At 40.0% G+C, this 14323-nt stretch overlaps 1 protein-coding gene across 13 annotated transcripts in view; it reads right to left on the bottom strand.

The window, feature by feature from the left end:
* The window catches only part of ablim3 (actin binding LIM protein family, member 3), a 106010-nt gene that overhangs the window by 26464 nt on the left and 65223 nt on the right, over positions 1-14323 (bottom strand). For 11 of the 13 annotated variants that reach the window (XM_038281236.1, XM_038281238.1, XM_038281240.1 and 8 more), the window contains exons 7-10: positions 7086-7173; positions 6934-6992; positions 6774-6845; positions 1694-1855 (exon numbers count right to left, since the gene is read on the bottom strand). In XM_038281236.1, the coding sequence (XP_038137164.1) occupies positions 1694-1855; positions 6774-6845; positions 6934-6992; positions 7086-7173 (381 nt within the window). The remainder of the gene's footprint in view (positions 1-1693; positions 1856-6773; positions 6846-6933; positions 6993-7085; positions 7174-14323) is intronic. The other 2 variants (XM_038281247.1, XM_038281249.1) reach the window with 1 other exon arrangement.

The raw sequence follows: 14323 nt of genomic DNA, 5'->3' as shown, positions 1-14323 counted from the left end.
GCTTGCGTATCTGCTTGCGTATTTGTTTGCGTATCTGCTAGCGTACCTGCTTGCGTATTTGTTTGCGTATGTGCTTGCGTATCTGTTTAAATATCTGTTTGCGTACCTACCTGCATATCTGTTTGCGTACCTGCTTGCGTATCTGTTTGCGTATCTGCTTGCGTACCTGCTTGCGTATCTGCTTGCGTATCTGCTTGCGTACCTGCTTGCGTATCTGCCTGCGTATCTGCCTGCGTATCTGCTTGCGTACCTGCTTGCGTATTTGTTTGCGTATCTGCTTGCGTACCTGCTTGTGTATCTGCTTGCGTATTTGTTTGCGTATGTGCTTGCGTACCTGCTTGCGTATTTGTTTGCGTATCTGTTTGCGTATATGCTTGCCTATCTGTTTGCGTATATGCTTGAGTATCTGTTTGCGTATCTGTTTGCGTATCTGCTTGCGTACCTGCTTGCGTATCTGTTTGCACATCTGTTTGCGTATCTCTTTGCGTATCTGCAGCAGGGGCGTAAAAGCCTAAGGTTTCAGGTGTATTACTGCGTCTGCTGCTATTTCCTTTTTTACCATAATTGGCTAAAACCAGACTTTTTGTAGGCGGGCACTAGTTGTCGCTTCACCAAATCAGCTAAAAAAGTTCTGTTGAACAGCCCTAATCCCCTGAACAGATTAGGTGGGAGTAATCCCAGATTAAAAATGTGCAGAACTAAACCTGAGTGATACGATTAACTTAGCTTAGCGTTTTACAGGGATATAACGTATCCAGTGAGTTTGGTTCAACATGATTAACTACACTGAATGTAGCGGAAAAATGCTGCTAGCCTAACCTCTCAGCAAGCTGCTTTACAGAATATCTAATCAGATGAGCCATGAAGAGTCATTTACAAAGAAGCGAAGCTAGATGTGCGAGTCAGAGCAGGTGAGTTTTTTTTTTCTTTTTTACATAAAATTAGATCAACTTAAACATTGATGGGTTCACTGTGGGATTTTTTTGTCTGTGTAAAATTCAACTGAAAAAGCACAAAAATCTTTGCTGAAACAAATCTAACAGATTTCACAGGTATTTTTTTTTTTAAACTAATTTGTCGAATCATCTTTCTGTTCAAAACCCTGTCAATGGCAAGGTTCTCCAAAACGTTCCGACTGTCAGCGCATCTCTTGTTAAGCTATTAGTTTTATTTTAGTCATGCAACAGGAGTTTTTGGGTCAGATCCAAATGTTCAAGCTTTTATCATCTTTAAACAAAATCCGGCTTCAGTTTGAAGAAAACCAACACCAGACCATGATTCTGCCACTCCACCAAGCTCTATGGGTGAAATCTTCTTTTGGTGATCCTTCTTAAAAGCTTTTATAACAGCCTATCAACACTTTCAGTTACCCGTTCTCGCATGCAGAGGAGAAAAAAAACTGTATAAACACACATCAAAGCTATGGTTTGGGACATCCCTAAACCCCATAAATATATATTGCTCTGATTTTTTTCATAAGAAAAAAAAAAACTAACTGGAAAATTAAAAGAGGCATTTCTATTGTGGTTACTTCATAGCTATGAAATAAATTAGAATAAATTAAAGCACATTTTTTCAGTTTGAAAGCCTGTCCCTGTCATGGTTTCAGTGATGTTTACTGTTTGAAAACGTAAAATTTACAAATGATGGGAGCAACACGTTTTATTGGACGAGACATGTGTGGCAGCAGTACCTCCCCATAGCTGAAAGTGTCTAGCCTTTCATCAGAGGTGTATCTGTGGTACGGCTGGTATGAGGAGGATATGAGATCTGGCTGTTGGACCTCATATATGGCCTTGACCTTTGGCAGGGCTGCAAGGTCCTTATAATCAAAGATCTCATTCTGCACTCTGGCCTGGAGAGAGGACACACACCCACCGACAGGAGACAGAGACAAAAGCAACAAGACAAGACATCAACCACATGGACAATGAATGGTCACCAAAAGCTGGTCAAGGATGCACAAGCAAAAAAACAAAAAAACGAGACATGCACACAGCAGAGCTTGACAGGACTGTGAGCTGTTGACCTTCAGGAGCTCTTGTGAGAAAGAAGACAGGAAAGGCAGTCAATGGAAGGGGGGGGGGGGGAGAACGGGGGGAGAACGGACGACACGCTTGCTTAGACTGCGTTTCTCCATCATCCATCACCTTAAACAGAAAGGTCATTGATTATGTGAGAGGAGCAGACTAAGGAAGGGCAGAGAGCAGCAAGTCTTGCACGCATGCAGACGAGTGCTGACATGCAAATGCAACCATCATATAGAGCAACACTCAGCAGAGTGCCAAGAAGCAGACTGATGGCTGTTAAAATGATTGAACCGCTCCAACTCTGCACTGCATTCAGTAGAGAGCATTAAACTCAGTGTCTTCTGCACGTCTGTATATCTGTTCTACTACTTATTAAAAAGGAACTACATTTACGCTGATGAATATATTGCATCTGTCATAGTAGGTACAGGGCCTATTCAAGGTATTCATAAAGGTAATCATGTTACAACTCGAAATTCAAGTATAACTTACTAGAATTTAATATAATACCAAACATAAAGTGGTGTTTACTCTGCAAACCTACAGAGACATAATACTTTACCTAAACTGACCGCCAGATAAGCCGGGCTTAAGGCTGATTTATACTAAGAAAACAGGTCGTCTGCGTGTGTCGCAGTGAACGCAAATGTGCCCCGCCTTCCACAGACCCTCTGCTGCACCTCTCCAAAATTGTAGGTGACCGCAAACAGTGCCGCAGACTGGAGGCCTCTGATTGGTCAAATCTACATCCGCTCTGAGACTAATGTCTCAGCATGATCTGGAAAAACTAATCCATGCGTTTATTTTTAGTTGAATTGATTACTGCAACAGTGTTTTCACAGGTCTGCCTAAAAAGTGGATCAGACAGCTGCAGCTGATCCAGAACGCTGCTGCCCGTGTCCTCACTAAGACTAAGAAAGTAGAGCACATCACCCCAGTTCTAAAGTCCTTCCACTGGCTCCCTGTATCTCAGAGAATAGGCTTTAAAATACTTCTGTTAGTCTATAAATCTCTGAATGGCTTAGCACCTAAATACATCACAGACTTGCTATCAGTGTATCAACCCTCCAGACCACTCAGGTCTTCTGGCTCCAGCCTGCTCTGCATACCTAGAACCAGAACTAAACATGGAGAAGCAGCATTTAGTTCCTATGCTCCACTTATCTGGAACAAACTTCCAGAAAACTGGAAAAGTGCAGAAAGCCTGAGTTCCTTTAAATAGAGACTAAAAACACATTTGTTTAGGATTGCCTTCGACTGTTCTAGTTAAACAGTTCAACTAAAACATATTTTCTTTAGTCCAAATGTTTTTAATATTGTTTTTTGTTCCTGCATTTTTTTTACATATTATTTATTTTATTTTATTTTTCCTACTTGCTTTGATTCTGTTTTATCTTCCTGTATTTTAATCATGTAAAGCACTTTGCATTGTCTTTGTACTGAATTGTGCTATACAAATAAATTTGCCTTGCCTTGCTACGTTACAGGCAAGTTTTGCCATAGTGGAAAATGACTCCTGAAGATGGACCAGCTAGTAGAGCGAGGTGCGCGAGAACGCTGGGACCCTTTTTCAACTTGGATCCCCGCTCTTTTTGGCCCTCATGTCCCTCCGTTTTTGCAAAAACCTGCCACCTGCATTTTTCCACTTCCTCACCGCCTCGGCCGTATCTAGACCCACAGCTAGTTCCTGATTGTCCTACGCTTCAATATTGGGCATGAATCAAAAATATCAGCGACAAGCTCACTGCGACACAGTGCCGCGCAGGGATAACCAGCCCTTTACACTGTGCGATTTTTGCCCTTTTCAGGCCGATTCTCCGGTTGTGCGACAATTCTTCGATCGGAGTGACTTTCAGCCTGATTGTGCGTGGTGTAGTAACGAGGGGCGATCAGCCTCACGAGGTCGGGAGAAAATTAAACATATTTGAAATTCAGTCGGCCGTCGTTAGGTGGTCTAGGGCAAATCGCTCAGCGGGCAAACAAGGATTCTTCTTCTTCTTTCTCTCAGACAAAAATCCAGAAGCATGGCAGGGGTGTAAGGAGTGAAATGGAGTTCTTTCTGTAAAATTGACAGACCGTAGTAGCCACGTTTGCTCAGCCATGTCTTTGTACAAAATACATTGTCACCTTTTCTTTTTAGGACTTTCAGCACTAAATTGCACAAATAGCCAAGGCAGCGCGTTTCACTCTAGTGAGCTTCATGTTCCTCTTCTACTCGTTTGGCTTCCGGATAGCCGAGTCCGAGTAGCGCCATCTCACTCCGGAGCTGAATCCCACGTGATTTTCAGACATATAGTGTGAGCAGGTAGATCGCAGCAGAGCGTCGGGTCGCACAGTGTGAGAACAAACATTGTGAGCTGTGAACTTTTATACCCTGCGGCTTTAAGGAGAGTCATAGAAGCAGCCAAGAGGCCTGATCAATTTGGTAGAGCTGCAGAGATTTTTCAGTTTGCCACAAACCATGTTAGGAACAGAATAAATACGTGTGAGAGGGTGGAAAAAGTAAAAAAATTAAAAATTTAATTAATCGAGCAAAACTAAGACTTCAGATAATCTTTAACACACAAGCATCCCAGCTGTAAGACTTGGCGTTGGCAGCATTATGCTATCAGGAAGGCTTTACTTTATACAAATTAAAGTAGTGGTTGCTTTTGAGGTCATAGCTAAAGACAAGAGAATTCTTGGAAATTTATTTGCTGCATTTATTTTGCCGTTTCAGTCCCGTTTATACGCACTTCTATTTCTGTCTCCAACTGACATCCAACATCAGTAATACTTCCTGACAGTGAAGTTCATTACCGATCCGTGGTGCGCGATAGTTTGCTAATGTAACTCAAGGTCCTGTTTATCAAAGCCAAGCGCACTTAAATATATGAAGATTTTATGCTTTGCATCGTTTCGTTAACTTGCTCCAATTAATCGCATTTTTTTTTCTTCAAATATTAAAACGTTTCTGAAGGGAGCTGAATGCAAATTATGTCAAAACACTTTTTTTTTTCAAAACAATGAATAAAGTTGCTTTTTTTTTATTACGTCCAACTTTATATTGGTTTATTACATCAAATATCAAATAAATCAATTAAATTTGTCACTGCACCGTAAATAATATGCACCAAGTAAAGGGGATCAAAAATCTGCAAGCTACTGGAAATCTGACTGAGTTAACATTAATCCGATTTTCTCAACTGCCACCAACAAAGGAAGGGCTTTCACAGGGTATGTACGGGTGCTGGAAATCCTTGAAAATGCTTGCATTTTGACGTTGTGTTTTCAAGGTTTGAAAAGTGCTTATATTTTGGATGAAATGCTTGAAATTGTAACAATTTCTTTCGCAACAAATGCCTATCTAACTGAATCGTGTGTTTATTAAATGGAGAAATAAAATGTTGGAGAGCCCGAAAATGAAACCTGCTCGCTTATGTGTGACTGCGATCTGCCAGTCTATTTCCATGTGTGACTCCGCCCCCATGAAACCACTACTGCACCATGCCGGGAGGTTGTCGTTTCAATGAACGTTGGCTGGAAGATGAAAAATACAAATTATGGATTAAACGGGGACAAACCCCACGAGTTGCCTCTTGTAAAGTCTGCAAAAAAGATGTGCAGCTTTTAGCAATGGGCGAGTCTGCGCTGTCGAGTCACATGAAGGGTAAGTCATCGACTTTTTAAGTAAGCCAACTGAAGCAGCCTAGTACACGTTAATGTTAGCGCCTATTTGTTTACGCTAGTAACTGCTAGCTAGGAATTCACAGGCTAAGTTACTGAGTGACTGAGAGTATGGTGTGATAATGTAATGTTTAGTATTGCATTGTTTCCCGCAGCACTATCTGCGGTATCACCTCGTCAACGTTCCAAAAACAAAAAAAACCGAAGCTTTAATTCATTGCCAGGCCCAGACCTTAAAACAGCATTGATAAATCTACGGCTGATAATACTGAATTGCGACACCCTCTGGTTGGTTAGGTTGTGCTCTGACAAATTCCTCCGGCAGTCATCCGCGCAAAACTGATTCCGTAAGGTGCTGGAAAAAGTTTTAAAATGGATCTTGAAAGTGCTTGATTTTGACTTTGGAAAAGGTGTACGAACCCTGTTTCAGCTCACTGATCTGAAACCAAATAGAATAGAATAGAAAATATATAATATATTATATTATATTATATATAAATAAATCTGTCTGGAAGCCTTGGCTATCCGATTAATAATCAATTAATCCAAAAAATAATCGACAGATTGGCAAAATAATCGTTTGTGGCAGCCCTAGACAGACACTGACGTGTCTCCTTCTTTCAGAGAGAGTAGAATGTCACTCCCAGGCTTCCGTAGTACGTTTCACACCTTGACGGGGCAGCACCAGTCTGTCGATTGTAATTCATTTAGTGCACCATTAGATTAAGGTAAATCTTACACACTGTCCCTTTAAATAAATTAAAATCCTTTCCATTTCATTTTGGAATCTCTGAACAGACACGAACATCCCAGCAAAAATTTTCAAAATGCAGTTCCTGGATTTTTGATGAGAAAATTACCAATTTGAAAGTGTTCCCACTTTAGCAGCAAGCTGGTTAGCAGGACGCCACCAGACGAGGTGAGACACAGACGGGTGACCAGGCCAAGGGAGTAAAAGCTGTGAGTTTTAGTGCGCAGAAATCCAACTTTAAGGAGTTGTTTGGGGTTTTTTTCTGCGGTAAAATAAATGCCTAAAGCAAACAATATATAGCAGCTGTGGATTTATTGGTTACTTACACATATAACTCTGCTTGGAGAACCAATGGAGGATCCTGGGGGGGAGATTGAGGTCTCTGATAGACGTCTGGGCTGAAAAGACAATATCAGACAAAGAAAAGTAAAGATGTAAAGTCTTTTTATTCATCTGATGTTTTGTTTTTAAACAAACTCAGCTCACTCTAAGTCTTCTCTCTGCCCTCGCCGCCTGCTTGCATAACGGGTGCCACACCTCACAACCTGACGACAAGGAGGAAAGAAACTTGGGCTTCGACACATACGGTGCATTCAGTGACAATGGTTACTTCTGAGGTTGATAGGGGGGGGATTTACCTGTCAGGTACATTTCTTCCCCTTCTTTGAACATGGTGTTACAGCGGGCACATCGAGCGCATGTGGGATGGTAATGCTTCCCTCCTGCCTGAGAGAAAGAGGTGTGGCTCAGCATAAATTACCATAATAGGAAACCTCACACACTGAGGGGTTAAGCTACAGAGCGTTAAACTACCCTGAGCAGGACATTCCCAGGACATATGGACATATCCATATGTTTACCAAACTGCACCACATCAACCTGACCTCCAGTGACCTGGTTGTGTTGAGAAATGCTTCTGCTGCTTTATGCAGCAAGGAGAACATTGCATTCTCCCTCTAGGTGATTCACAAATGAAATAAATGAATGTTTAATATAAATATCTTTCATAAACAGGACTATACCCTGAAAAGTTTTCTATTTTGATTAATTAAAACCACAAAATGCATAATATTTTATTGTATTAAAAATAAAAAGTTATTAAAAAGTTAATATTTTTAAAGATATTTTTTTTCCAGTGTAGTCCTGTTTCTCTGACTGTGACTAACTGGATGGATGGATCTATGCTTCTTTTTCTGTCTGCTTCTGTCTCCTTGAACCCCAGTGGGCCTCAGCAGATGGCCGCTCACACTGAGCCTGGTTCTGCTGGAGGTTTCTACCAGTTAAAAGGGAGTTTTTCCTCTCCACTGTCGCTACAAGCATGCTTAGTGTGAGGGATTGCCTTCGAGTCAATGAGTCGATGCAATCAGCTGGTTTTTCTTAGAAAACTTTGAATCAATCTGACTGGATGATCTGGTTGAACTGTAAAGTGCCTTGAGATGACTTGTGTTGTGAATTGGTGCTATAGAAATAAACTGAATTGAATTGTGACAAATGACTGAAATGTTTTGCTATTTTTTTTTAAATAGCTTTAAATAGCTCAGTACAGAGAACAAAACTTTCCTTAATTTTCTTAAAAGCAACCTTCTCATGAACAGATACAAAAAAGATCCCCACAGCATAATACTTCCTCCACCATGCTTCCATTATGCACAGATGATGTAACCTTCTATCCGATTAAGTCAAAATGTTCAGATTTTTCTTCACCTGATCAGCCAACCCAATGTGTAAATGCATGTCTTTTTTCCATGATCATTCTTCCTTTCTGTAAATCCTAAATAAAAGCCTACATTTTGGAGTCCAAACAAACCAGTAATTTTGACAGATTTGCCTGTGTAAATTCTCAGTCATCCGGGTCATGAAAACAAAACAGAAAAAAGGCCTAAATCTGAGTCAACTGGACTTTAGCTCAGTTTTTCTGAAGGAGTTTGGACACCTATCCAGAAGTTTGTCAATTCCAGATGTGTTTAAAGTACACTACCGTTCAAAAGTTTGGGGTCACATTGAAATGTCGTTATTTTTGAAGGAAAAGCACTGTACTTTTCAATAAAGATAACTTTAAACTAGTCTTAACTTTAAAGAGATACACTCTATACATTGCTAATGTGGTAAATGCCTATTCTAGCTGCAAATGTCTGGTTTTTGGTGCAATATCTACATAGGTGTATACAGTGGCGGATCTAGGGGGTGGCTACTTGGGGTGCAGCCCTGGATGTTTCCCCAAGAGCCCCGGATCTCGCTTCTGAGCTGATCAGAGTAAAATGTGCAGTACTGGTATTCACCAGAGAGTGGCAGAATGTGCAGGGAAGCAGCCTGTAGCATTCCTGTGCAGAAGAAGTCCCCACTAGCTGTTGCTAAACAGACTGATGTCCTAGGTAGAGTCCTGCACGGGTCGAGTTTTACCAACCCGCACCCGCCCGAACCCGTTAGGATGACTACCGAACCCGACCCGTCACCCGCGGATATCTTCAATTCAAATCCGAACCCGACCCGACCCGTTGATATTTAACCCGCAACCCGACCAGTTAACACATCAAGTAATATGCTATAGTACGCTGCGCTGCAGAACAGCGCCATTAACACTGCAGCAGACGTGTATGCACTGACTGTGGCCTTTTTGGAGGGAAGCCCACACTGCCGGCAGGGCTTTAAGCTACAACAAGGGTGACCCCAGAGCCTGATTAATATAACATTTCTGATGTCCATAACAACACAAGCATAAAAAAAAAAAAAATCACCAACCACCTGCCCGCACTAAAAAAATATCTGCCCGACCCCGCGTACCCATTTATTTTTATTTATGTATTTTTCACCCACAGAAGAGCACTTTAGCGGGTGACCCAACCCGTTGCAGGACTCTAGTCCCAGGTATGTGAAGCTCTGACTGACTTCCAGACGTTCTTTGTCCTGGAGTTGTATAAAATTCTGTTCCCCTTGTGTCGGGAGCGTGCATTGAAGCCAGAGGCGAACATGGCGGATGGGACCATTTTCATTCATGTCAATGTTGTAACATCCAGTTTAATCAGCAGCTGTTCTCTATAAAATTGTAAAATAAATAAATAGACGAGGTCCTTTTAAGCTGTTTTGTGTTATTTTTTAAACACCAAGAGAATCTGTCTTTTTCCAACTTCTGTCAGTTAAGCCTGACAGAAATAAAAGTCAGAAGTATTTATCATTTTTCACTGCTGATATAAGAGGACGGAAACTGGCTGATAGCAGGACACAAAAATTAAGATTTCCAGAAAAGATGAGAGAGTAGACTTTCTGGTAAATCCTGTTCTAATGTAAAATATGACAGATTACTGGATTAAAGAAATTTCTAGTATACTACATGCTATCAAACATAACATTTTTTGAGAATTTGGAAACAGTTGCTGTTTATTTCCTAAACATATGGGAGAAGAGAATGGATATTTCAGCTGCCTGGAATATTCCGTTCCTCCTCCATAACATGGGAAGGAATTAATTCACATACAAATCTTTAACTGTGTTTATTCCTCTCATCATCAACAACAAATCCTGTGGATTTGGTGACATTAAATCATTATTTGCCAAAGTTATGAGAGGGAAATCGTATATTTTAGCCACCTGATATAACCTGTTTACCCTTTGATGATCTTTATGAAATTTCTTTTCTGTTTAAATGTTTATCCAACAATTTACAAATATATTTCAAAAGAAAAGTTCAAACCAAAACAGCTGGACTTTGTTTTCCAAATTTGAAGAAGTTTTTTTTCCATCCAGAGAGCTTTCTCAATTCAAAATGTCTGAAGTAATGCTATTCCAGACATTTTGAATTGAGAATTGACATATTTTTATTAACTATTTAAGATTTCAAAATATAAAATAATAAATGTTTCAAACATAATATAGAAAAATAATGACAGTTTCAAAATTCACAGGATTTGTTTAATTTTTCCTATGTTATGGGGGAGCAGATTATATCAGGTGGCTAAAATATATGATTTCCCCTTCATAACTTTGGCAAATAATGATCAACTGTCTCCACAGAGCTTGTTGTTGAAGAAAGAAATAAACACAGTTAAAGACTTGCAGGTAAATGAATTTCTTCCCATGTTATGGAGCTGGAATTGTTATGTGTGTTAGCATGTAGTATACTAGAAATTTCTTTAATCCAGTAATCTGTCATATTTTACATTAGAACGGGATTTAGCAGAAAGTCTACATGCTCATCTTCACTCTCGGGGCTAAGCCCCTGATCTCCTAGAATCCTAGATCCTCCCCTGGGTGTATAGAAGCCCATTTCCAGCAACTATCACTCCAGTGTTCTAATGGTACAATGTGTTTGCTCATTGGCTCAGAAGGCTAATTGATGATTAGAAAACCCTTGTGCAATCATGTTCACATATCTGAAAACACTTTAGCTCGTTACAGAAGCTACAAAACTGACCTTCCTTTGAGCAGATTGAGTTTCTGGAGCATCACATTTGTCAATTAAACGCTAAAATGGCCAGAAAAAAAGAACTTTCATCTGAAACTCGACAGTCTATTCTTGTTCTTAGAAATTAAGACCCCAAACTTTTAAACGGTAGTGTACCAAAAAAACTCCTCAGATAAGAATAGCACTACTGCATTGTGTTTCACTCAAAAAATAGAGTTAAAAGTATCCAGAACGTATTTAATGGAAAGGTTACTCAAGAACTGAGTATTTTTACTATTTAAAATGTATGTAATAAAACCAAAATACAAAGTTATTTGCTAATTCAGGTTTTTTAAATTAGATAACAAATGAATAAAAATAACATAATTGGTAACAATTCCAACAAATCCAGGCAGAAGACACACATCTTTGTTTTAACAAATAGGTGGTTTATTTTTAAGTGTGAAAATGACCTCTAGTGACAATATTTATTTTCATTGTATATTAATTAGCCTAATTAGCTTGTGCATCAAATGTCATGGTTGGTTCACCAGATAAATGGTATTTAACAAACATTTTCCATCAACATTAACTGTGTTTTAGTCTGCAGGCCTTTTGTTAAAGACAAGGTTTTTCATTAATCGGTAAAGATACAGTCCAAGCAGTAGACACACATTTTGCGTAGATATTATTCATCTTAAAATAAAAATTAGAGCAAAGAAAAGTAGATTAAAAAGTAAATGTAAGTAGTTAGAATGTAACTCTGGGTAATTTTGTCGGCTCGTACCACAGTAATCTGTAGTCAGAACGCTGATAAGCTCCCTCGTCATGTTTTAAACATATAACCCAAAACACACAAAAATACTTCAGGAACCCAGGAAAATGACAGATGGGTCTTTGATTTTCATCTGGATTGGAATGTGCTTGGAAGGATGGACCTCCGTGTTGCTCTGGTGTGAGCCGACTGAAGTGACAAAGACTCACGGATAGCTGTCGAAGCATCTTCAGAAAAACAGAGAAAAAGTCTGGTAGCCTCTAAGAGTTTTGTGAAAAAAAAGAAGAAAAAAAACAGTTTTGTGGTTTTGAAGATGTGCAAAGCTGAGACAGACTTTTGTGGCTTTGCACCTGCAATGCCTCAATAGTTCAGATGAGCCTCTTGACTGCTTCTCAGATTAGGGCGCTCCTTGTCTGATTTACCTCTTTCCCACTGGCAGAAGCAGCAGACAGTGAGGGCTAAGACCAGCCTTTTTGCCATTGGAAAGGGAACCAATTGCAGATTGTCAGTAACCTGACTGCGCCAGATGGATTCGCTGGATTTGCTCTGCATATCCATCTGGAAACCTTCCGTTGAAGTAATTTTGGGAAGGGGCGAAAATACTGGTTAGCTGATTGGCCTATGTTGGTGATAGACGAGCCAAATAAACCAATCAGATCGACGAAGCATATGACGTACTAACAGAGCGACGACGAAAACACAACCACAAGCCGAAACCAGTCGGGAGAAGAGCAAAAACATCTTTTACTCTGAGAAAAGCCTCCAGAGCAGTGTTTTGCTCTTCTTTCAGTGAAGAAATACTCTGTAATTCCGATAAAACTTGCTCGATAGCCACGCTAACGCTAGTTTCATCAGCTGAAGCCGCCATGTTCTTTAGACTGAACTGTCGCGCTTCTCGTTGCGTCACACCTCAATCCGCCTCAAAGCCAACGCTGATTGGACGTTTGTTTGGTGAACTGCTCTGAATTTTCTTTAACGGAAAGAAGCCAGACTGATCTGCGAGTGAAACCTTGAAAGCTCGCCAGATCAGGATGGTCTCACGAGGCTAGCTTGTTAGTGGGTTTAACCCATGTTTTTCAAACCCTGGTTAACTCGTTATTTTCAGCGGGAAAGAGGCTTTAGTTTAGGTAGCAAAACCAATATGGCATGCTGTTTTGAAACCAACCCCACTAGCGGCTTGCTAGCTTAAGTTGTAAGTCACCCGTCCTGCAAACAGGAAGCCTGGGTTGGTATCCCAGCTGGGGAGAATGAGCTGCCAGTGTGGGTCCTTAGGTAAGACCCTTCACGCTAATGCCTGTGTTGGGGAGTGCCAGCCTCGAGGTTAGGGCATAGTGCTTGGAATCCTGAGGTTCTGAGCTCAAGTCCCACTCCCACAGACTGCCACTCTGGGTCCCTGAGCAAGATCCTTAACCCCCACATTGCTCCCTGGGCACCACACAATGGAAGCCCACTGCTCCCCGAAGGGGATGTGTTAAATGCAGAGAGTTCATTTCACTGTTCTTTACTTTTGAAAGTGTAATGACAATAAAAAAGCTGGGAAAAAAAAAAAAAAGAAACGTCCTCACAATGTTAATTTTCATGGTATTTATCAAGCTATTTTTTCCGCAATTACCAGCAAACTTCTAGACCCAACACTGGAAAAAAATCGAAATCTAGATAAGTCATTTTTTCTTAAAATAAGTAAATTTGTTCTTGGATTGAGGAGGTAAAAGAGACATTTTGCCAATGGAACAAGTGCATATTATCTAATGATCTTATTTTAAGAGTAAAAATACTCATTCCATTGGCAAACTATCTCATTTATCTACTCAAATTAAGAGTAAGTACACTTAATTTAAGAAATCTTTACTTATTTCTAGATCGTTTTTCCAGTGAAGGAGTCAGATACCAACAATTTGACTTTAAAAACAGTTTTTTGCACCACAGTTAAAGATTGTGAAAGTATGGGCCACAGTTTGTTGTTTGTTAGAAACATACTATTTTTTGTTTATCAGTGACAAAACCCCCTACTTTGACTGTAACCTGACCAAATGCGAAACAGTTAAAGCGTTATACGAAGATCTTTGCAAGACTTTATACCTTCGTTGGTTAAAGGCTCATACTGTATATATAAAAAAAAACAAATAATGTACATGTAGGAGGTGGAGTGATATACACTGCATGAAAAGTGGGATTTTCGTCAATATACGGCACTGTAGATTGTCGTGGAACTTCAGGTTAGCGGCAGTTTACGGCAATTTGCACGCTTCGCCGAAAACTCCCGTAAATTGTCAGAAATTGACGTGGAATTTCTTAGGCAGTGTTCCCCCCATGCCTCCCCCCCATGGAATTCTAGGGGAGGCTTTAACATGTAAATGAACATGCTGTGAGCTATACAAATGCAAACCAGGGTAAGAAAATCTCTGATATAAAGAGATCAGGTATAGCCTCTTACATTTTAGCTTGAATTGATTTATTTAATTAAAGTATAGAGACCAAAACAGATCTTTAGCTGACAGAGCAATACATTTAGAGCAGTAATTATTATTTTTTTTTTATTTGCATTTAAGATAAAAAATAAAATGTTGTCTGTCAATATGCTCAATTCACAATTACTTAAGTGGAAAAGTTTCAAGAAATGATTCTGAGATGATTCACTTTATAACATGGCGCATTATCCTGTTGGAAGTAGCCATCAGAAGATTGGTACACTGTGGTCATAAGGACATAGGTCAGCATGCTAA

This window comes from Cyprinodon tularosa, unplaced genomic scaffold, assembly GCF_016077235.1.
Source record: "Cyprinodon tularosa strain WSP-4 unplaced genomic scaffold, ASM1607723v1 ctg169, whole genome shotgun sequence".
NCBI lineage: Eukaryota > Metazoa > Chordata > Actinopteri > Cyprinodontiformes > Cyprinodontidae > Cyprinodon > Cyprinodon tularosa.
The sequence above is the reverse complement of the archived record's forward strand: the minus strand, read 5'-3'. Positions and strand labels throughout refer to the sequence as shown.